The following is a 24,511-nucleotide window of genomic DNA, read 5'->3' on the forward strand; positions in this document are numbered from 1 at the left end:
TATTTAGACAACAAAATTTGTGAAGCTGTTCAACTTAAAGTAACATGACAGGTGTAGTTGAATAAACTGCAAATGTATTCACAAAAGTTACATTGATGACTCCTAGTAATCACTTGCTCTTTTCAGACAGCTGCATGAAACTAATTATCGCATTTTATCTTGAGCTTTCCCTCAAAAAATTGCTGAAATCTCAAAATCGCTGCTACAAAAACATATATAGTAAAAATAACTCTACTGCAGTCTGACTTGAATTGTAAAGGGATGACTTATTGAGGAATAATCTTATGCCTTTCCTAGATCAGATTAATATTCTGTGTGGGAGGGAAAGAGTCTCTCCAGAAGGCTCCTCTGTGTGCTCTGCAAAGATTTTCATTTTATTTCATCCAGTCTTCATGAATTTTACAAACATTACTAAATTCTCAAAAATTTCTAGATAGTTATAAAGTTAATTAATATGCAAATGTTACTCTAAGCCTGTAGCACACTGAGTTTAATTTCACAGAAAACAAAATATGTTTTTTAAAATGCTATGCACACTGCTGTCCTTGCAGGTAAGAACATTCCTGCAAGTGCTAGGATAAGGAATCCTTAATTATCACTAACCAATAATAGGAAAGCAAAAGATTGTAAGTAATCCTTTATTACGCATTTTTATTCGTAAGTATTGGTATTTGGGGCATGCACACTAACACTGCAACAATTATATCTATCACAGCATTACAACAGAAATAATGTGAAACCTTGTATTTTTGCATTTTGTGAACAGTGTTTACTGCTTCTGCAGTCTTATTTGACATTCAAACCAAACTCCCTGGTAAGTCAGGCTGATAAAGATATCCACCTCAAAAAATGACCAGGCAAGATTTTGGCACAAATTGCTTTAAGTTATATTACACCAGGGGATGTCACCAGTGAAGACAAAGTACCAAAATTTGTGATGCAACTTGAATTATTTCTGGAAAGGGAATGGAGTGATTCATCGTCCAGCAATTACTTAGAAGCAAGACAGTAAATAACCCAGGTGTAATTATTTTTTATAGTCTTATTTGTTGTTATTACTGGAGGAAGATCTAGGGATACCTTCTTTGCCTATTCAGAACCAGTCATGCTTATAGCACACAACATCATTTAAAACCAAAGCCACATAGAAATGCCATTGCATAGAATAAAGACAGTCAATTGTGTGGAACAGACCACTCTCGATCTGCATGATTTGTGACAGTCCAAGATGCTGCCATTCTTTGCTATCATTCTGCCCATTTCTTCAGGGCAAATGCCACAGTAACAGAATGGAATTTGTGCTCAAAGTGTTAGCTGTTCCTTTTTCAGCCAAACACCAGACTTCCCAACAAAACATAAATGGGGCACCAGCATGTCTGTCAACACCACTGCAACAATGGCAACAGGTACTCAAGAAGGAATAAACAGTATGGAGAAGTTCTCACTGCAGCAGTTCTCCCCATGAACTGGCATCCCCGTGAGCACAAATGGAGACTTTACCTTTCAAAAGGCAAGAACTGGAAAATGTTTGAGGTAACTATCCTCGTTTTTTGCATTTTCAACAATGTGTAAGATAGGGACAAAGTTTCATCTCTTGCATTAGAATTACACTGGCAGAAGCTCAGACCAACAGCTGCCAGAGTGGCATCTAACACCTAAGTGACATCTAATGCATAACTGCATTACAATCTAATGTATAAACATGTTCTCCTGAGACATTACATAGTTGATAACTCTTTTTTTGCACAGATTAAAAGTGGTAGGAGTCACGAGAAGAACAAATATACATACATACTCAGGAGAAAAGGACAATTTTGTACTACTAAGCCACAATTCTTTCTAAATGGATGAAGTATATTTCTAGTCTTGCCAGTAGTATAAAAATAGTTTTCCAAGATTAATACAAATTCAAATGAAACCTAAGAAGACATGCACAATGCAGTTAACAAACATGTGGCATCCTGCATTCTCTGAAATTTAAGTGAAATTGTTTATAAATAACTTTATTTATGAAAACTACTCCCACCGAAGTAGGAGCCCTTAAGGATGAAAATCTATTTACGCAGATAACTAGTACAAGACTGACAGGGCAATATGAGCATTTTGAACTGCTGTCATTGGACAGAAAAATAATTCAAATTCTGTGGCAAGGTTAATTCCTCCATCTGACAGGTTCCCAAATTCCTCTAATTTCAATGCAGAGGACCCCTCTTCAACAGGGTAATAAATAAATTTTCTTATTTACAGTATGTAGTTCACAGAACACAAGGAAAGATAACTTCCACAGAGAAAAACTTACAAAAGAACAAGACTCTAAATGTTTCCAGCTTTTCCATGTTCTCCATCCCCACCTCTCTCCATATCTTTATTAATATAAATTTAAGTCATTAAACAAAAATACAGTCGCATATAACAAGGAATCAAAACCCCTTCCCCAGTTTCAGAATCAGGATAGTATGGACAGGCATTACCAAACAATGCTGAATTTGAAAGAACAGATCCTGGTGCAAATCCAACCCCTGGCTGAAAAACACTGATACAGTTAATTCTCATAAATTTTATTCTTTTTAAATCCCTCTACTGAAGATGCCCTTCCCCTCTGAAATAGTTTTATTTGGAACATCAAACAGAGGAAATCCTCTTCAGTTAAAAACCTAGTATAAGTTAGAAATTATATTCTTCATGTTCTTAAAGCCCTTGCGCATAGAGAAAATGAATGCCTCAACTGGGTCACATCAAGTAAAAATAATTTTTGAAAAGTATTTTTCATTGCAAAACATGTCAATTCTGTAAACCACAGACTACAACTCTCCTCATTTCTCTATTAGATCTTATTTTAAGCAGAGGCAAGAGGCAACAGGAATTAGAAGACGACAGTAGAAGATGAAGAAGTGTAAATCCCGTACCTGACAGCTTGACTTTAAACATGAAGAATACAGAACCACAGAATAATTAGTCAGCCTGGAACAGACCTCAGGAAGTTACAGTCCAATCTTCCTATCAGAGCAGACTTAGCACTAGGTTGCAATCAGGCAAAAAGGTTTATACCGAAATGCACTATCCCCCTTAGAGCAGTTGGATTAGGTATAGAGTTAATGTGCCTCCGGTAAAGTGAACAGTTTTTAACTACGTGCATATTCAACAAGAAAAATGGAGCAGCCGTGTAGCTGAATATTCATAGAGTGTACAAACCCGACCTCTTCCTGGAGACAAGTACACTTAACAAGAAAACTTCTTCAAATTAAACCATGCCTATCTTATGGGTGAATTTTATACAAGAGTCTAGTTCTTCTAAGCACAGGCTGCATTGGTCACTGTGCAAAATTCCTGAACTCTGAACAGACATTAGTAAGAATTTTCACCTAATACTGCGGCAAAACCACATAATCATAAGAAGCAACAAACAAGCGCAAAAATTCATACATCATGTTCTCATTTTTAATTTAGTAGTTACTGAATTGTTTCAGAGCAGGCACTGCATTGCTTCAAACACAATCAAGTATCATTGAAATAATGTCAAAAAATAACCTCTTCACCTCAGTATACACACACGCATATACACAGACATACACAAATTAATTTAGAAAATCTGTACATATGTATTTTTCAGGAAGCAACTCAATGAACTGTACCACAAAAAATTATTTTCTGTACTCTGATGCACTAAAAATTATAATCCATTTCTCTGGATTATAACCCAATCTTCCCTGGAAGATAGAGTTTAAGGACACAAAATGCCATGCAGTACTATTTAGTAGAAAATGAACTGGTAAATAAATTTATCTATTTAGGGCTTAAAGAATACACAGAACTCCTTAAATAAAACAAACGCAAATTTATCAGAAATATTTACTGTCCTTGAGCTATGCAGGCCTCAGTTATTTGTGTTAACTGAAGCTTATCCCCTTTGTAGAAAACATAAAGGAAGTATATGACTGGAAATTCAGGATACTTTATTTTCTGTTACTGGCAGCAAAGCTGGTTCAAGAAAGGTGTATCCTTGTTGAATCTGGGTCTGAAAGTCCATCATCTTGATTAGCTGCCTCATAATCACCCACATTATCAGCTAATTCAACGTCTTCATCATTGCTCTCTGCGCTGTAATCAACTTCTTCAAGGAAGCGAGGCTCATCTTCATCCAAAACATATGTAGTGGGGCTATAACAACAAGAAGCTCCATGAACCATGTTAAAAGTATTATTTGGATTAACACATTCAGACTATGTGCCCTGTCCCTTTCCCAACATACAGTAATCCAAAAATTACCTCAGGAAAGGGGCAGATCACCTGAAATGGGACTGGCTTTTTAGATGAGTGTAAAAGAACTGAGAGACAAACCCATGCTTGTAATGCCTTGAACTAATTACTTAGTCATATACAACTCATTATCCAAATGTGCCATGACAAATCCGCTCCACTAATGGCCCATAAGAATTTAATGTAAATACAGCAGTATCAGAAATTGCTGAAGAAGAATCCAACTACCTAAGGACACAGCCATTGTGGTAGGGTATAAACAAACCCCTGTATTTTATTGAAACACACACTTTACTGAAAAGCACTGTAACCAATTACTTTATACATATTAGAGATGACAGAACAAGGGATCATGGTTACACCTACATTTAAGTTCCCACAGAAATCACTTAACTCTCATCGGATTCTCACACATTTGTATCCTGGTAAAACTTAAGATTTGTCAAGCATTGCAACTCTGAGGCAATGCACTTAGTGACTGATGCTCTGCCTACAGAACAGTCTATGCCCTTAACTAACAGCATCGAAGAACTTCAGTGTTAATTGGAAAAAGGTTAAAATACAACTTTCTGATCCTCTCACCTCCCTAGAACAGAGAAAGGGAGGATGGGGGAAGCAGAAAAGTGTTTTCCAGATCCACTTTTACTTGGGAGATAAAAAGCTATCTGCTTATAAGCACTACGTACTCCTAAATATTTCATAAGTATTTTTACATTAATTTTAAGCCTGAAAAAGATTTTGTAATGCATTTTACCTAATAATCAAATCATACAAAACAGTGAGAATGTTCTTATTGAGAAACTTCTTACAAAGAACTTGCAGAAATATTTGCATATTAATTTTAATTAATTTTCTCTGAAGATACACGAAACCTAGCTTGTCTGTGGCTTTATAATTAAAGGGACTAATCACTGCTTCTTTTTGAAAACCTTTTAGGAGCTCAGCTGCACCACCTCAAATCTAAAATGTTATCTCTATTCAATATAAATCAATTTCACTATATTCTTCCTCTACCTGTAACCTCAATGACATGCCACACTGTAGCATTTTGTACTTTTGACAGTTAATTCAAATACTGGGAGAAAAACTGTTCCCTAGCTTGGGGGGGGGGGTGAATATTTGCATTCAAAACTATCTGTATCATTGTTCACTAAAGAAGCCTGTCTATTAGCTATACAAAACAGAAAGCTCCACAAATCAAAACACTTTAAGAGTTATTTAAGCTGTAATTAGGGCAATAACCCACTGATGGTTAAAGAACTGGGTGTTTATAACTGTTTCCATTTTAGGAGAGACAAAGAGTGAAGAAAATAACCAGGATGTTTGCTAAGAAGTCTCTTTAATTTCACATACGGTGAATCCAACATACAATAAGGATACATGTTTTGCATGAAGCCTCTGTGGGAGAAGCAGCAAAGGAATACAAATTTTTTGTTCTTTCATCCTGTGATGCTTTCTGCCCTAGGAAGTCACCACACACCAACAATTCCTTTAAGGAAAGAAGAAGTTGGGGAAAAAAAAAAAGTTTAAATGTTTCATTTATTTAAAGAAACAAATCAAAGGGACTTCAGATGTATCGCATTCTGACAAGTCCACAGATTTTTTTCAATCTGTGCTTCTCATCACTTAACACAGGTACCGATTAATTAATTTTCATATGCAAGGAACCCACACTTCAGTTAAATCCACACAGAATAGACTGTGTAATTCACAGGAAATGGAGCCATTAAATCTGAATATTGACCCAATATTATGTCAAAATTCTGAACACTGACAGAAAACTACAATGAGCTATGTCAAGGAGAAATATTCAACCAGTGACAGTGGGATGTTTAAGGCATTAGAGGAATCACTTATAAAAATTCATCTTAGTGAGGTACATAGAACAGTAAAGCTCTGAAAAAATCTATCCACTTTTTTTAGTTAATGTCATTATTTGGATACTAAACTAACATAGTTGATTAAGAGAAAGTAACCAATAAAGCCCACCTTATGGAAAAAACCCACAGAACTGGGCACACAAGGAAATCACACAGTTCAGCTCTTCAAAGTGTCTTCTCGTTTCACATAATATGTCCTGTGTTATATCGTCTTGAAAAATACACAAGTATACTTATTCAATATACTTTTTTAATAGTTGTATCGATTTATTTTACCTACTCATGTATGTGTAAACATGTTAGGCATGCCCCTAACTTGTGAAAATTCAGGGGCTGTGAGCAGTCTTTAAAAGCCAACCTGTCTGCTCTAACACATTTTAGACATTTGCTCCGGCACACGTACATCCAGAACTGAGGGATACGTCTCACATTTAATAAAGCAAAAATCAACATTATATGTTATTTTCTCTATTCAAGAGAAGTACCATTAGAATACATCAAAGATTAAAACAGATATTACTTAGAAAGCTATATAAAACTTTAAAAACTGTCTTGGAAACCTACTGCACAATAGTCTTTGCTTTCTAATACCATCCAGAGCAGCACAACACCACGACTTCTCAATTCTGTACTACTCAAATAATACTATAATATTTACTAAGGTTATTTTTTCCACTTTCCTTTCTAAGTTTTCATTCCTCATAAAACTGTATTCAAACTGTGTCACATACTGCTTGAATATTTGCTTTCCCATGAGATGTTGTCTTTTGATGTAGAAAATGTTAGCCTTGAATATTTAACATTTCAGTAATCTCTGTTCTAAAGGTTTGCATGAATCTGAGAAGTGTAATTATTATTCCACTGTTTTACTGAGGCTGGATCAGAAGATATATAGAAATCAAATACCTGAAAAAATGTCTTACTGTTTAATCAAATTCTTTATTTGCCTCCCTGCTGCTCCCCACCCTCAGCGTATCTTGTAGCGATATATTTTTAGCTGCTGTCATGCTGATTCTATGGGTTTTAATTTCCTAACTTTTCCCTTGGGCTCTTTCTAATTAACTTGCTCAATAATCCTTCTTCCTCTACTTCTACACCTCCTGCTTCTTCTTTTAAAGGAAACTATTATTTTGCTCAGGTTAGCAGAGGTTGTATATCCCACATCTACAGTACTGTAATGCAAAGGACGCCACGATTTGTGTATTTTCTTTGAAGTCATGGCTGTTGAAAGAGAATACTATATGAAATTCTGAAGTTCTGCATATCTTTTATGGGTAAAAAGATGAATTCCTAAATGCCTGATTAATACACCTGATATAATACTATGGTCTTCAAGTTTATGAAGAACTTTAAGAATATCTCTTTCATTTAAAAGAGTATTTTCTTCATCATCTGCCACTGAATACACTGAATTTAGGAATTAATACAATATTTTTCTAAAATGTATTTTAATTATTAATTAAAGCCTACTTTAATTATTAAGGTCAGCCAGGCGCACACAGCAGTGATATCAGCAACAGCAGTGGCAGCCAGGGCAAGTTCTGGGGGCTGAGCACTAGAACAAGCTGGGCAGGGCCTCCACAGTCAGAGAAACATGAGTAAGAGCTGAGAGACCCACCAGGAGCCATCAGCTCTGATGAGTGAGGCTGACACGGCGCGAGTGCTGCCAGCAGATTTAAATGGCCCCGGAAAGTGCGAGTGACCAGGGCGTGGTGCCATGGCCACGACGTGGCACAGCAGTTCTCCAGGAAGGGCACCCAGAAAAGGCCACTTAATTCTACCTGGGAGGAAAAGGAAGCAGTCTCCTTCTGTAACAAAAATGGCATCCACACATCACAGCTGTCAGGCTAAAACCAAGAGACCAGAGCCCCCTTGGGTATATGTCTAGACCCAAACAGACTTGCTGAAGACTAAAAGAACCTGGACCCTCAGCTGCAGGAAACTCCATAATCTGAGAGTCCCCCTGGGCCCTGAAGGCAGAGGTAGTTGCCATGGGTGCAAGCAGATAACCTGCCTTCTGCAGGTTGCCATGCTGTGTGAGAAGCTCATCAGTCAGCATATGATCTGGGAATCCAAGCAGGAGACAGAGGTATGAGATTATGCACTGACACAGGCAGAGAGGCAGTTGCTGCCTCAGAAGACCTTGGAAACAGAAGGTACATAAGCATCCAGCCCTGAGATAGGCTTGATTGATTTGTAAGGCAAGGGAGACTGGACCTCATCTCTGCTTGGAGCAAAAGAAAGAGTCTCCTCCTTGCTACCAAAGCACCCCTACATAACAAATATGACAGTATGAGGTTCGGAGGACAAAACTCCACAATATGCAGTCAAAAACAAGAAAAGGAGAATGCTACAAAACTGGTACAATCAACCATTCATACAAGAACGAGTGTCACCAAAAGTGCATGAAGATGGCAACTACTGGAGAATTCTCACTGAGACACAGGGAAGCAGCCATTTACCCTCCAGCCTCTCTAGCAAGATTTCCTGCCTATCAGGGCCACTTTCACCATGTCACAAAGAGGTTACCAAGACTGGTAAAACCGGAGGATTATCAACCACTCCTATGCTTTCATGCAGGGTTGAATAAGGCAGCAGCTATGAGATTGTGAAATATCAAAAGGGATTTCATGTCTCTTGGAAAGACATTGAAGGGATCAGGAACACAGCGCTCTCTCCACACTTGGAGACTAAGAGCAAATCATGCCTTACCCATCCGATGGCCTTCTATGATGGAATGACTACAACAGCCAGCACAGGCAGGTCAGCGTACGCCACCAACCTAGACTTCTCTAGGGTCTTCAGTGTCCCATGTGACGTGCTTATCTCCAAATTTGAGAGACATGGATTTGACGAGTGGACTGTCTGATAGGCAAGGAATTGCCTGAATGGATGCAGCCAGAGAGTTTTGGTCAAAGGCTCCATGCCCACATGGGGGCTGGTGACAAGTGGGGTTCCTCAGGGCTCTGTCATAGGACCGGTGCCTGTAAGACCTTCTGCAAGGACACTGACAGTGAAATCAAGTGCTCCTGCAGCAAGTTCGCAGATGACACAAAGGTGAGCAGTGCAGTTGACACAACAGAAGGACAGGATGCCATCCAAATGAACAAGCTTAAGAACTGGGCCCAAGAGAACCTCATGAAGTCCAACAAGTTCAAGTGCAAGGTTCTGTAACTGGATCAGGGCAATCCCAGATAAAGCACAGACTGGGAAAAGAAGTCATTGAGAGCAGCCCTGCAAAGCCTCGTGGATGAAAAGCTGGACATGAGCCACTGGTGTGAGCTTGCAGCCCAGAAAGCCAACCATGTCCTGAGCTGTATCCAAAGCAGCATGGTCAGCAAGGTGAGCCAGGGAATTCTGCCCCTCTGCTCTGCTCTGGGGAGACCCCAACTGGAGTGCTGCATCCAGCTCTGAGGTCCCCAGCACAAGAAAGATATGGACCTCTTGGAGTGAGTTTTGAGGAGGTCACTAAGCTGCTCAGAGGGCTGGAGCATGTCTCCTAAGAAGACAGGCTGAGAGAGCTAGAGTTCTTCAGCCTCAAGAACAGGAGGCTCCAGTGATACCTCACTGTGGTTTTCCACTACCTGAACAGGACTTACACGACAGAGGAAGGATGACTTTTTACACAGTCAGAAAGGGATATGACAAGAAGTAATGTTATTAAACTAAAAGAGAAGAGATTTAGATTAGATACTAGGAAGAAATTATTTACTGTGAGGGTGGTGAGGCACTGGAACAGATGACCAAAGAACCTGTGGATGCCCCATCCCAGGAAGTGTTCAAGGCCAGGTTGGATGGGGCTGCAAGAAATCTAATCTAGTGGGTTGCATTCTTGTCCATGCTGGAGAGGTTGGAACTAGATGATCTCTGATGTCCCTTCCCATCCAAGCCATGTTATGACTCTATTATTTTTTAAAACTATATTACCTCACCATGTGTTTTTCATTTACATTAATGCTCAAAACATATTAAAATCTAATAAACCTTTTCACAAACATGGTATATTTTTTTCAAAACAATATTTTTGTTGTCCCATAAAAGAGATACTTGGGATTTTTCATTATCCACAATACTCAATTACGGAAAAATTAATCCACAAGGTAGACGTAACCATTACCAATTTGAACCCCATGGAGATCAGCAGTTTTTTGACACTCCAGGGGATGTGTATACATTTTACAACTTTGGAACAAAAAATTAAGAAATATTCCCTGTCAAAGTACAGAGAGTTGCAGCTACCTGGGGAGTTGGGAAAGGAAGGAGAGGGAATTCTGAAGTACTAATGATCTCTCATAAAACTGCTTTGTCATGGGAGGAAAAAAATTTCTTCAATGAGAAAGACAAGTTAAAAAGTACCACAAAGGAATTGTTTCTCCATACTTTCCCTTCTAATTCCTCTTTAGTGTCTATATTCTCTTCTGGAGATTAGCAATCCTGCTGCAGGAGGCAACATCACACAAACAAGTGTGGTCCAGTTCAATTGCTCTTAACCTATGTAGTTTTTGTAAGCAATAAGGAAATTTTCTCAAGGGAATTTCCAAGGTTCAACAGGATGCATCCAATGCTTTTCCAAGCCATAAGAAGCTGGACATCCAAATCCTCTTTAATTATTTTTTTTAGGTATCTTCACATTTAGAGTTACAAAATTTTACTCCACAGTTGAATTACAAGTAACATCAACATGTTCTATGTGTTCTCACCCTGAAATATATTTTATGAAGTTCAAAACTGAATCAAATCAGCTGGGATTCATCAGTCATTTACTGTGGGCCATACTAGTATTTGGGTCATACCATCAAGAGTAGAAGAAAACTTTAAAAAATGGTATGAAGAACATATAAGCAGTTCAGTGCACTTACTGGTTTTTTGTTTCTTCAGGGTTTTTTTCCTTGATTACTAGTTTCCTCATTTTGCCCTAGAGAAGACAAACAGTGCTCTGAATACTACAGTCTACACAGAATTAAAAGCAATCACTTTCACTGAGGCCAGAGCAGGGGCCTGGTGCATGGGCACTGCTACCAAGCCCACAAGTGGAATTCTAAATCTGACTTTTAAAAGCTTTTTCTTCCAACATTCAGAATGGGACAGACTGGACAAAAGCTGCAGTATAAGATGCCTTCTTTTCAACACAGCCGTACTCCCAAGGTACTGGAAGAAAGGCCAAGAAAAGCTTCAACGCTGCAGGAGAGTAAGAAGGAAAAGACCTTTAGTCCCAGGTGAAGAAGATTAGGAATATCCAAATGTCTGGGAAAAGTTTAAGACTTATTAGGAGCGGGGGAAAAATAGGGCAAAACCAGATTTTATCTGACAGCCTATACAGAAATCCCTTGTAAGACTTTGTCAACACTCCCACTGCATATACCACTCACTCCTTGCCTAACCAGTCTGATATTTTTTCTCAAGTGTAAAACTAAGTGCAGGAAATGGATTTTTCATCAAGTTTCTCCCTTCCCACAGCTCCTTTTGGCTGTCTGCTTTTTCTAACATTTTCTAGACATGCTGGGTCCCAAAGCTCAGTCTGCTTCGCTGCTATAATTAAATCAAAATTAACAAACACAACTACACCATGTTCTAGAACACACCAATAAGCCTCAAAAGAATCACTGAAGTGAACTAGAATTTCCAAAAAGTTTTGAGCAGAGCATAAGTCTAGTAAGTCATAACAGTTATGAATGTGGTCATATGTTTTTTTTTCATTGCATACAGACCCTATCAAAACTGTCAGCACAACAACTACAATTCTCAATACAAGACAGTATTACATTTAGTCTAATCTTTTCCATTTGGAGCTGGGATGAAAACACTGTCAAATGGGTTGGAAATAATTAAAGAAAAACTAAGTGTTTTATTCATCACATAAAAGGTTAAAGTTCACTGCCAGAGGGAAATAAATCTACTTATTGCTTTATTTTTCTTGTTTCAGACACGGTTCAAAATGAACTCATGCAAATTCAGCCTATGTGTAATGAAATACTAGCAATATGTCTAAAATATTAACATGTACTTGGTCATTATAATTGCAACCTGGAAAAACCAAAAAGAATTTGACAAACCCTCAAAACCATTTGCAAAAAATAAAATCAGGGCTTCTGTGTTTAAACTTGCCTGCTTAGTCTTGAAAGCATTAAAACTGTGCTTTGGTAAGAAGTAATACTAATAATATCCAAAAATAAAGGAAGTAACTATAATCTTAGTAATTGCTCTACTGTAACCCTACAGGAATGCCACAGCTGTGTAAAAATATTCTGTTTTATACTTCCTATGGATGAACTTTTAACCTGCTTTTCCTGTAAGTAGCTTCTAATTTGCCTCTAATCACAAGTAAAAAGCAGCAAATCACAAAGAAAGCATAAGCAGTTCTTTGTTGTACTAGAAAAGTGAGAATTGAAGTTTGGACATATAAAACAAGAAGCAGTCTGACTGTATTTTGACCCATGACTGCCTCTGAAGACGAAAAGAAAAAAGCTTTATAAACTTTGCTTGGCAGAGGTTCTTTGTATATTTCTACCACTGAACTGAACAATAAATGCACACCTTGGCTGAAAAGATTTTTTAAAATATGGCCTAAGGTATACAGCAGAACTCTGCTTCTCAGCCTCTGGTAATAAAAGAATGAGACCACCTCCTAACTTCACCTATGCCAGTATTGATCCCTTTGGCAAAGAATAAAAGAAGATAATGTGCAAACTTGAATAATATATGGCACTTTTATTGCTAATATTGGAGGTTCTGTGAACAAAATTGTAGTTTCTTATTTATCATAGAATGGCTTGGATTGGAATGGACCTTAACAATCATCTAGTTCCAACTCCCTTGCTGTGGTCAGGGACATCAATTGCTCAGAAACCCAGGTACAAATACACAACACATTTCAGTCTTAATGCCATATTTTAAATTAAATAGTTTGAAGCCACACATTCAGTTTTTCCATCACAGATTCTGACCGAGTTATATAGTATTGCTAGGTGAACACTAAGAGCAGTTGTACCTGATTTCTCACTTCATGCTGCGCATTTTTCTGGTTTATGTTTTAGTTTTCTGGTTTATGTTTTTTTATGTTTAGTTTCTGGTTATGTTCTCAGATTTACATTTAATGACTTTAAGAAATAAAGCCATCAGGACTTAAACAGTTGTTAACAGATTCCTCCAATAAACTCCAACATTTCTTATGTCAGTGTTCTTCCATACAGATTAACTCTTACATGCACAGAATCTGATTTTTTCCCACTCTCCTAATTTCTTTAGTGCAGAAGCACTTGGTTATCACCTTTCACCATCGTTAGCTGTGTAACACCCAAATGACATGTTAGGGGAAACCATTTAAAAAAAAAATTCTAGGTATAAATTCACTTTTGATACACTGAATGAAGTTATTTAACCATCTCTCTCCAATTTAAAATTTCATCTTGCAGTACAATTATTTTTGTGATTTTCATGATCTAGTCTTGGATGGAACTGAACCTGCTGGGTTTTTTTAAGTTCCAGAGTACTGGTTACTTTTTTCACAGATCAGGATTATAAACATTTCCACACAGAGTCTCAGTAATAGTAAGCTTATTATGAGCCTAATGTTACATTTTACCCTTGCTCATATGTAGCCCACAACATTATGCAGAACTAAGTCTTTTATCAGTGCTTTCTGAATATCCAGGCTAGAACAGTCCCTGTGCCACTCATTTCCCAGCAATGAAATGTAAACCAAGTCAGAGGCAGTTTTCCCCTGTCCCCAGCATCACAGTACTTCACGTGCAATTAGTTTTCACACAGAATAATTTTTTAGAGATAGCTGGATCAATGAAGTATTTTAGCTGGTAAAGGAAGTTCAGACTATGTGCATCTATTAAAATACCATGACTTGCTGTATTTCATAACATTAAAACAAGCTATGCATTTACATTTGTTCCTCTTGTCATCTAGCATTACTGAAGTTTGCTATCAAAGAGAAAGCAAACACACCATCTCACCCTTTTTTATTCCATTCTGATACTAAAGTGGTTTTGATGTGTCTTTAACTTCCTAGCAGATTCTAAGCGGGGGTGACTTGTGTATCATATGACTCTACTCAATTCAACAGATGCTCTCATATGGAAAATCCACGGTAAGTTACATTAACAAACAGAAATCCAGCAGATAATGGTTAGTTCACAGGTAATGGCTAGTACACAGCAGATAATGGCTAGTTCACAGATAATGGCTAGTTTTTCCAGAAAACTTTTTTCCAGACAATAGTCATTATCTGTGAACTAGGATGCTCACTTAAACCCAAGATGCAATAGAAAATTACCCATGCCTGAGGCAGCCAATAATATAAAGTTACATGGGAATCTGGAGCTGTTTTTCAATGCCACTCTCATGGATTAATTGCTCACAACCACATCTTGATCCAAAATGCTGGAACTGAAATTTAGTATTTCAGAGACCTATTTATGGTGCAGCTTTAGTTCCAATAAAATTGACAGTGACATAACATGAATGGGAAAAATATCACAGTCTTATTAACATATAATTGTAGCGACAAATAAAAAAAAAATAGTATGATAAATAGGTGTAACATGTAGGCACAATTTCCAAGTTAAACATGCTGCACATGAGGAACCCAAGAAACACATGTACTGGCTGAAAGGCTATCATTTAGATGCCATCCACAATAGCTGTCAAGTGAAACTGCTTAACAGCCAGCCTGTATTTATGAAAGAATTACTATTAAAAAAATTATTAAAGCATATGTTGTGGTCTAAGAACAGTATTCTCCAATTCAGTTCTTCCGCAAAACCATGTGCCACTTCTGCTCCCTGCCAGCTGGAGGGACAAAATACAGAGATCACAAAAGGTTGAGATCAGAACAATTTACTGGAAACAGCAATGGGACAAGAAAGTGAAGGGTAACAGCAACAATATTAATAACAAAAGACATAAGAAAATAAATGATCCACAGAATACCAGACTGCTCCATCTGCCATGCTTTCTCTACTGTGAGGAACCCCTTATTCCCTGAAGAGAGTTCCTTCCCCCTGTGCCTGCCAATGATGTGAGGTGGTACAGAATAACATCCCTCCTAGGTACTGCAAAAATTAAACTTGTCCTGGAAGGAACCAGGATGGCATATATGACAGAAATGCCAAGGGAACAGGACCTTGGCTGCTTAAGTTCTGACAGAGACAAATGCAACTAATCTGTGATTTTTAGAACCCTGTATTCTAATTACCTACACTAGCACTTAAATTTGAAGTTCCCGAATCACCAGCATTCAGTACCTTTTGAGAAAAGACTTGTAGACTCTTCCCCCTTTTCACAAAGCAGGGTGAAAAGATTTTCTTTTTTGGAAGAAAACTCAGGAGGCCATTTTGTGCAATGTCCTTGCTCTAGTGGGCCACCCAGTTTGCTGAGAATCACATCAAGACAGCTTTCAAGTATCGCCTGGGATAAGACTATCCTACACAGGAAGCTTGTTCCACTATTTGAGCATCCTCACAATGACTATATATATATATATATATATACACACACACATATATGCTGCTCGCTTTCCCCACCCCCTTCCCCTCTCTGAAAATGGCATCAAGAACTGCTGGAGGAAACACAAAAATTAAAAGATGAGGTAACAACAATTTACTAGAAGCATCAATGAGAGAAGGAAGGAAGCAACAATGACATTAATAACAAAAGGTAAAACACAATGGAGTAATTTGCATAGAAAGTGCAATACCAGACTCTTCACCTGCCACAGTTTTTCTCCCCCTAGCCTGACCAGAAATGAGGGAGTCTCTTACTCCAGCCCCTGACAAGTGATGAGATGGTATCAAGTAACAGTAGGGTCTGGCCAGGCCCCCTTCTGTGTATGGTAAAAAATTAACCCTGTTCTGGCCAAACCTAGGGCACCTTTCTATGTAGTAAATGGTTAATGCAATTTCCTCTATGGTTTGTTCTCTTAGCCTGTCAGCAGATACCACTGGAAAGAGCCTGGCTCTACCCTCTTCACAACCTCCCTTCAGGTATTTGTATACATTGATAATGCAGGCCTTTTGCACCTCCTCTACTCCAGACTCGCAGTCCTTGCTCTCCCATCATTACCTCCTGTGAGAGGAACATCAGACCCTTCAACATCTTAGGAGCTCCTCACTGGACTCTCTCTGGAAGGTCCATGACACTCCTGTACTGAACAACACGGTCCCCCAGGTGTGCAGGCCTTGCCAGTGCTGAGGAGAGGGGAAGGATCCCATGCTGACTACTCATGAACATTCCCTCTTCAAATAGCCGCAAATACTTTCCAGGATTAGTTGCTTGATCACCTTATCAGGGATCACAGTGAGACTGACCAGCTTGTAATTCCCTGGATCCTCCTTCTTGTTCTTCCTGAAGACAGGCAGGATATCTGATTTCCTTCGAATATACCTGTCCCAATCACTATGATCCTTCAAAAGTTATTGAGTGGCTTCACAGTGACATCAGTGAGCTCCCTTAGTTCTTGTGGGTGCATCTTATGAGTACCTCTGGACCTAGGTAAGAATAGCTTGCTTAGGTATTCTCCAACCCCTTCCTCTCCCACCACAGGCAGGCCTTCCTTACTCCAATCCTTCCCCAGCGTCTGGGTCCCTAGCACACCCAGAGCTGATCTTTCTAGTAAACGCCAAGATGAAGTCAGTACCTCAGCCTTTCACATGAGCTGTGTCACCAGGGCTCCTGTCCCATTCAACTGTAGGCCCATATTTCCCCTAAAATTTCGTTTACTACTTACACACTTACAGAAGTTCTTTGATTACCCCAAACCCACTGACACTATCTTTTCCAGGAATCACCAACTCAGCTTTAACCCAGCAAGCCTATCTACAGCTTTAAGAACTGGCAACTTAGTAACCTGGTTACTGAGCATACAAATTTCTTTAGTGACCCAAACTATTTCATGTATTTTAAATTCAAGTCTTATTATATGTCTCCACCAGAGGAGAAATAAGAAAAATAAAGTTAGGAAGAAATACTTACAGTTCTTACTGCTTTACCTCACATACCTTAGGTCTGTTTAAAAACATTTTTAATACCACTGCAAATAAAAGAAAAAGAAAAAAAAACCCGACAAAAAAACCCACTTTGAAAGAGACAACTGAGACTTAAGACCTACTACTGAATTTTATGGCCCACAGTAACTACCAAATTACATTAAAATTGCTAGTGTTTATCCCATCTCCAAATGTGGAATATAGTCTAACTCCGTCTGTATTGTTTTCTTTCAAACACTGAAGCAACTGAATTAACCCAAGAGATCTCCAACACATTCAGATTATTGTTACAGTAATGTCACAACACATCAGCATTGTTTTTGATAAGTTGAATAACATTTTTGAAAGAATCTTTACACCACTTGAGGAACAGCATTTTTTTCCCGAAAGAAAAGAGAATATAATAAAAGTGTACTACCTTGTCACTTTACAGCTTGACTCAATTAGCTCATTTTCAATATCCAACAGATTAGAAGGCAGGTTGTATTCCAAAGGTGAGGACATTCTTTTTAAACGCAGCAAGCCAACACAGAACTTTGCTCCCATCTCCTCCAGTTCTCTTGTACCTATCTGTAATCCCTAATTTGAAAATAAGATTTAAAAATACAAAATAGGTACAGGCAGATTGACACACACATACTGTAGAATAGCTCTTTAGGTTAATATTTTCTTACTTTATTTAATATATTCTCTTGCTTTTAAAGACAGAACAAATCAAATTTGTAGAATAAATGCTTAGAGTATCAGAAAAGACTCAGGAATACCTACATGATTTCTTCATGGCTGAACAGACACATTTTTGGGAGCTTCCTAGTCTACACTTCTAGCACCCCAAAATTAACAAATCTTTTCCTAATAGTATTGGAAAAGAGGCAGAGATAAAGTCTAGGTTCATAAGTAAAAATTATTTTAAAATAAGAAATTGAAATACAAGATTCCTCAATATAAATTTCATCAAACAGAATTTTAAAAAGGAGAGAATTAATATCATAGCTGTGATCAAATTCATTGCTATGTTTTGACACACAGGTAAGACTACCTAAGGCAGCAGCTACTCTATGAGACAGATGTCTCTTCCCTGCCTATAAGTTAGAGGCTGCATGTGTTAATTCTGAAAGCATTTATTCATGTATTTAGTAATTAAAACTAACAAACAAATTCTCAAAAGCGATAGCTCTTTTGTAACTTGAATTACATAGCCAGGCATTTTCCTCTGCAAAGACTATTTAGAAGGTAGAACTTATGCAATGCTCTCCAAGTTTACATATCTAATAAATCCTCTCATCAGGTAATTCTACATTTTTAATTTAGCCAGAAGTGCAGTATATAAGGACATAACATCTGACCTCAACTACTTTACAAAAGGAGTGTAACCTAGACCGAGCCTCAAGAGTTATGTAATTGGCTAGTACTAACTGTATAGACACTAGCAAATTCAGTGGCACAACTCCACTCAATTTCCCTCTTTGCAATTTCTGCATCTCTGGAGAATCTAAAAAGACTTTAGCTTGGATCTTCTCAACCCCTTAACATACAGAATAGTTAAAAAGAAGCTTTGACAATACAAACATGGAAAGAGAGGAGCCAGGAATTGGTGGTAAGCTAAGTCATCAGGTATGAAAGAAGCAAAAAAGAATGAAGCAGGAATAATTTTACCAAAAGCCAGGGAAAAAACACATAAGCTTTGTATGTGTTGCCACACTGACACTGCATTTTAAAAGAAAGTATGTTGCTCCAGATACGGTACAGCCCACACATTCTCCATGTGCTGATTTGAACATACTTAATAGAAGAAAAGTTTGATTTTTCTTCTGAGTTCTTTTTTTGCCTTGATAGTACTCATAAACAAGGTGCTTTTTAGTAACAAGAAAGATAAATCTATATCCATGATTCTGAACAGTGCCATCCTCCGGCCAAATGGTACTGAAACCTGTTAGCAGTGAACAAGAGTTGAATACTTGAGTATTATTCTTAATAGTAATACTACTTACCTCTTGTATAATGCTTTTGTGCTGTAGGTTTCAAAGCACTTATTAATAAAGGAAGAATTATCCTCACTGTACTGATGGAGAAATGGAGGCAGAGAGGGTTGAAGCGATTTGCACAGTGTCTCACAGCATGTCACTGACCCCGCTGGGAACAGAAATCAGTTCTCCTCACTCAGTGCAGTACCTTATCCACAGAGACCAATTTTGTGGCTTTGTTTTGTATTTGTTTGCACATCATTAACTTTCGAAGACCCCAATCATAGATGGGGCTCCACTACGCTAATCACAGGAAGACACAGTCCCTGCCCCAAAGAGATTAAAATAACATTAAGGTCAAGAGGCAACAAAGTATGTAGAAGAGGAAGGGGAAAGGTAACAGTAATCTCACTGTTACACAGGTTACTAATGCGCACAACTTGATGGTTCAGAAACTTTTCCAGTTATCATCTGCATTTGTTGCTGAAGAATTTATCGTTAGTTGGCAGGTTCCTTATAGACAAGGTATGTCTAACAGAGTGCCTCTAAGCTGAAAAAGGACAAGAGTACAGCATGAAGAAAAGTGCAAAGACAGTTGTTATAAAGATAAATAGCGTGTGCATGTTGTGTGGCTGCTATTTTTAGCACAGCAGAAAGAGGATGTAGCTAAAGAGAAACCTAAATGGAGCAGATTGGAGGTGGATAACTGGGAAACACCTGAAGGATAAATTTTGAACTTACTACACTGAAGGGTCTACATAATTGTACTAAAAGCCTGATGCCAAATCTTGCTTTGCTTCCATCATTTCTTTTAATCATAAGAGAGAATGTAATATTACACAAATGCCAAATATCAAATTTCCTAATTGATTCTTCCATCAGCCAAACCTCTTCACTTCCCTGAAACAAGATCCAAAGTCCGGTTCCAGAAGTCACCATCACCATCATCAGTTGCCCTTACTAAGGGACCTGAGGTCAGCTTCATTTTCACTGAAGCCTTGATTGCACTGTTTTATCTTCTAATGATCTTCAACTGTTGTTCTGGTACCTTTAACTGAGGCTAAGCTACTTATGTGCTACAGGCATTGCTTTTAAGCTCAAGCCACCTCATCGTAGCTTCTTTTTTGTAAACTAAATTTAATTTCTTTTTTCTCTACATCTTATACAACTATCTTTCTTCTAGACAGTAAAATTTTAGATGGAGGGTTGAAATCTTCCTCACTAAGCATGTCATGAAGGTGTCTTCATACCAATAGAGTATCTCAGTGATTAAATTTTGCCACTTGAAAGAAAAGAGAAAAAAACAAAGGCACAGCAGACTGTGACCTCAATGGAGAAGAATATTCCTATAATACCTACTTAGTAAAAGGAAAACAGACATATAAAGATTTGTTGAAGTCAATTGGTCAGTAAAATATCATGTAGATCTTCTGACTGCTTATTCAGCAGAGGTTAGAAAGACATAATCATTTCTGAGAACTCAAATTCTAAAGACTGAAAAATCTTAGTTACTGAGAAATTTGTCAACCAAATCCTTATTTCCTGAAGTCTTCTCTTTATGAGCGCTGTAAGACGGCCAGATAACAAAACCTTTTCAATTAACTTAAAAGTCAAGCAATACTTTCTAATGTATTAATCTTCAATCAGCAAAGTGGTTTGAATCATTGAAGACATTGTTCTTTTTTCTGGCATCTAAATTATGCTCCATAGTAGATCCTGGAGAATTCTTTCACCTGAAAGTTTGTTTTTCCATATTCCGAATCACAGATGACTGACCTATATTTGCAGCGCTTACTGTCAGCAGACTACAAAGATTCCATATGATCAGCTCAAAAACATTTGCTTCCAGAGACAACTCTAACACCAGAGATCCTAAACAGAGGTAAGACTCGCTAACTTCCGCACAACAGCTTCCTGGATGGAAACAGTCTAGATTCATCATTGTCCAAATAAAATAAATTAGAATAAAAAGAAAAATTATGTTCATCTTGGCAAAGACTCAGTATTTCTTCCACAAAGAACCAAATTGTAAAGTAATCCTTTTCATGCTTTGAACAAAATGCAGCAAGGATGCCCAACCACAGTAAGACCAGCAAAGCATTTCAGACCTTTATGTTTCAATCCCTCAGATCTGAACTCTCATGTCCTTTAGGATGGGAAGTAGGAGGGAAGGGAATTTCTATAGTATAACGTCTCTCTGTTTTGAAATAACATATTTTGACATATGTAATCTAATTTATACAGTAAGTGTATTGACAGACTTACTGGCCCTACTCCTTCCACAAAATAAATCTCAAATAAACCAAATAAATCTAAAAAAACCCAAACAACAAAACAAAAGCCCCCACAAAAACTGTGGGCTTAAGCCTTTTCATCTTTTTAATCTTCTCACTGGAGAAATGCAGCTCTTTGATAAGTACAGTCACCTTGACTTTTTAGATATATTTTCTTAATAAGTCTGAGCATTATCATAGTGAGAAAAAAATTAAGAATCTTCCTGTATATTCAGAGGATGACTAAGTGCTCACAAATTGCTTTACTCCATAAAATGAATGGCAGAAGACTAATTTAGTCTCATCAGTTAGTTTATATGACATAAAAGAATGCTCTTCCATTGAGTAAATGATTCTTCCACAAAATTCAGCCATTTTTTCTTTCCTTACTGAAGAACAGCTTTGGAGGTTTAAGCATCTTGAAAGTTTGTCCACAAAGCATTTTCAATTCACTTTTCTGAAGTACTTCCTGCAGCAACACTGCTAAAGCTGTGCGGGTCCATGTCTAAGAATATTTTCAAAATTTCAAAATAAGCAAATTGGATGAGCTATCTTTTTTTAAAGCTCTATAATGAGCTTTATCATCTGAGGAATATTCTGACAACAGCAGGCATGCATCTGTTGTTAATTGACAAAATGTAGCGCTTACAGGCCTACTGAAATTCTCCACAAAACATCTGTCTTCCTACTCTATAGGGATATAAGCACCGATGTTGGAGCATACATTAACATACAAAATATGTCTTGTTCAACTCTTTTTTTTTTTGTTTCTGTCCCACTCAGCCTTCTGATCCTCTTTCTGTCAAGCACCTTATTTGAGGCTTGTGGTCATTTTCTTGATTAGCATGCCTAAACTCAACTTTCAAACAGAGGAAATCCATTCCTTCCATGCATGGTGTCTTGTAGTGAGACACTACCAACAGAGTCAGTCACCTTTTGTTTTCAGGTATGCAGCCCTGGTAACACTTTCCAAGGAGAGAAAATTAAAACAAATTTTACATCAAGAAGCCACATCTATGTGAGTTCAGAGATGATGTGTAATTTGTAGTGCTAGTAAGCCTGTATGAAAGTGTTTTAATTTGTAAGCCTGTTTCCCCAGCTATATAGGAAAATTCTGTACGGGACACTGCTAAATATCTGTTGAAGAACCATGATCTGCCTTGGTGAAGTCTGAAATTGCCGTATGTAAAGAAAATTTTTATTACAGTATTGGCATATACTATCACCCAATCCTAATAATCTGTTGGGCAGAATAGTTCTGTTTTTTTTTTTTTAACTGCATGCATACACATGTGCTACAAGCAATGATTAATATTAATCTTGTTAAAACAGCCATAAGCATAATTGCTATGCAACCTACAAAGCTGAAAATTGTATCATTTAATCCTAACATTAGCCTACTCAGACCTTGAAAGGTCTCAAAAGCCTAAAGCAAGCAAGAATTGAGCAAGCAGGGTTACAGAAGAAGATACCAATGCAAAGGGAAGAAATTAAAAAGTAAGAAATATTATCTGATGTATCCTCTTACTTTATACTTGCCCTGGTCACATCCACATAATGTGCTTTCCATTGTGTAGCTCCTTTGTACTCCTATCTCTCTCCAGACAACAACTCGTGCTGTAGATTCCTTGGACTTTTCCACTACAAAGCTGCAGCTACCCATGCAGAACGCAGGGGCAGTGTGACTCAAGATCTTGGGGAGTGCCTGCAGGACAGCAATTTGAAAAAAAACAGTCATTCTTTTATTTGCCATATGGATGGAGGTGAAAAGGGACCATGTAATCACAAACCTTTACCAGAAACTTTGGTGCAGTTTGCATTAAAAAAATAAGAAAGAAACAATTCTCCATCTTGAATTTTCAAAACTCAGTGTGTTCAAGTAATAGTGTCTTCAGGCCTTTTCCTAGTTTTTAAAATCCCTTTTTTCAGGTTCAGTCGCTAAAATTGTTAGTCATGTGGATAAGGATCAGGATACAAAATACATTGAATACAGAATTCTCCAGCTAATCACCATCCCTCCTAACTCACCAAGCTAAGTTTGCTCAAATTAAGTGTACCACATACTCCACATAAGTATTTAATTCAACTGCAGATTGTTTCAGAAATCCCATTTACCGACCTAACAAAAGCAATATTTTATTAACACATACAATTCATTTGTATTAACAAAGCATTAGGTGCATATTTCACTTCAAGCATGTGAATCAAAGTTCAGTTCTGTTTACATGACAGTTTCAGTGAAAAGGTCACACAAACAATACATATTTGACTATTGCTAAATGACTCTTCTTTCCAGTTTTTATTTGTGTCAGTTAAGACGAACACATGACTGCTCCAAATTTATTATTTCAGTAGTAATACATAACCCATTAGTGCAGGCTTTCCCAAATATTTTGGTCCACCTTTTAGAAAATGAAATGCTTTGTCCAACAGCCCTTATTGACTACTGTCTTTTGTGCACTACAGTAGTGCACACTGAAGTGACAAAACCCTGCATACTTGTGTTAGAGTAGCAGACATGATTTGCATCTGGCTCAATATCCAGGAAATCACACAGGAAAATCAAGAAGCCATAGGTTTTGTTTTGTTTTTTTTTAAGTGAGGGAGATTTAAAGAGAAAAACATAACCAGAAAGCATCTATACTCAAGGATGCATAACAAGTGTTTCAACATGCATTCACATGCTTTTGAAGTTTAACTCTGAATCTTAAAAATAAAAACAGAGCCTGCACACCTATAGGTAACACAGGTTTGCAGTTCCCATGAGGAGCAATGGAGGGAGACACATAGAAGAAATAGATAACACTCCAAGAACCACATAATTCTCTAAATTTTTTGCCTTTTTGAAAGTTTATACAATGCAGAGGATGTGTTTGTGCAAGTTTATTATATATATCTAATTAGGGGCACATGTCTTAACTACACATCTATATAAAAAGGAATAAATAAAAAGGTATCTTGCATATTTCCATGTACAAAAATAAGTATCTCAGAACAATCCAGTTTTTTGCCTTGTTGCTAGAATATTGTTTGCCATGCCTCAATGACTTGTTTTTCAATCTAGCAATTATAAATGCACAGAAGCAAATTTTCCATCTATTTTCTATAAAAGTAATATTAAACACAACAAAAAGTAAATATTG

The 24,511-nt window shown here is 37.5% G+C and overlaps 1 protein-coding gene across 13 annotated transcripts in view; it reads right to left on the reverse strand.

The window, feature by feature from the left end:
• Window positions 1–3,416: 3,416 nt before the first annotated feature.
• The window catches only part of AGTPBP1 (ATP/GTP binding carboxypeptidase 1), a 70,461-nt gene continuing 49,366 nt past the window's right edge, over window positions 3,417–24,511 (reverse strand). For 7 of the 13 annotated variants that reach the window (XM_074532597.1, XM_005489805.4, XM_026795208.2 and 4 more), the window contains 3 exons: window positions 22,897–23,073; window positions 17,550–17,710; window positions 3,417–4,158 (listed from right to left, as the gene is read on the reverse strand). In XM_074532597.1, the coding sequence (XP_074388698.1) occupies window positions 3,984–4,158; window positions 17,550–17,710; window positions 22,897–23,073 (513 nt within the window). In that variant the 3' untranslated portion in view covers window positions 3,417–3,983. The other 6 variants (XR_003381050.2, XM_014269026.3, XM_074532599.1 and 3 more) reach the window with 6 other exon arrangements.

The sequence above is a fragment of the Zonotrichia albicollis genome, chromosome Z (genome assembly GCF_047830755.1).
Source record: "Zonotrichia albicollis isolate bZonAlb1 chromosome Z, bZonAlb1.hap1, whole genome shotgun sequence".
Classification (NCBI taxonomy): domain Eukaryota; kingdom Metazoa; phylum Chordata; class Aves; order Passeriformes; family Passerellidae; genus Zonotrichia; species Zonotrichia albicollis.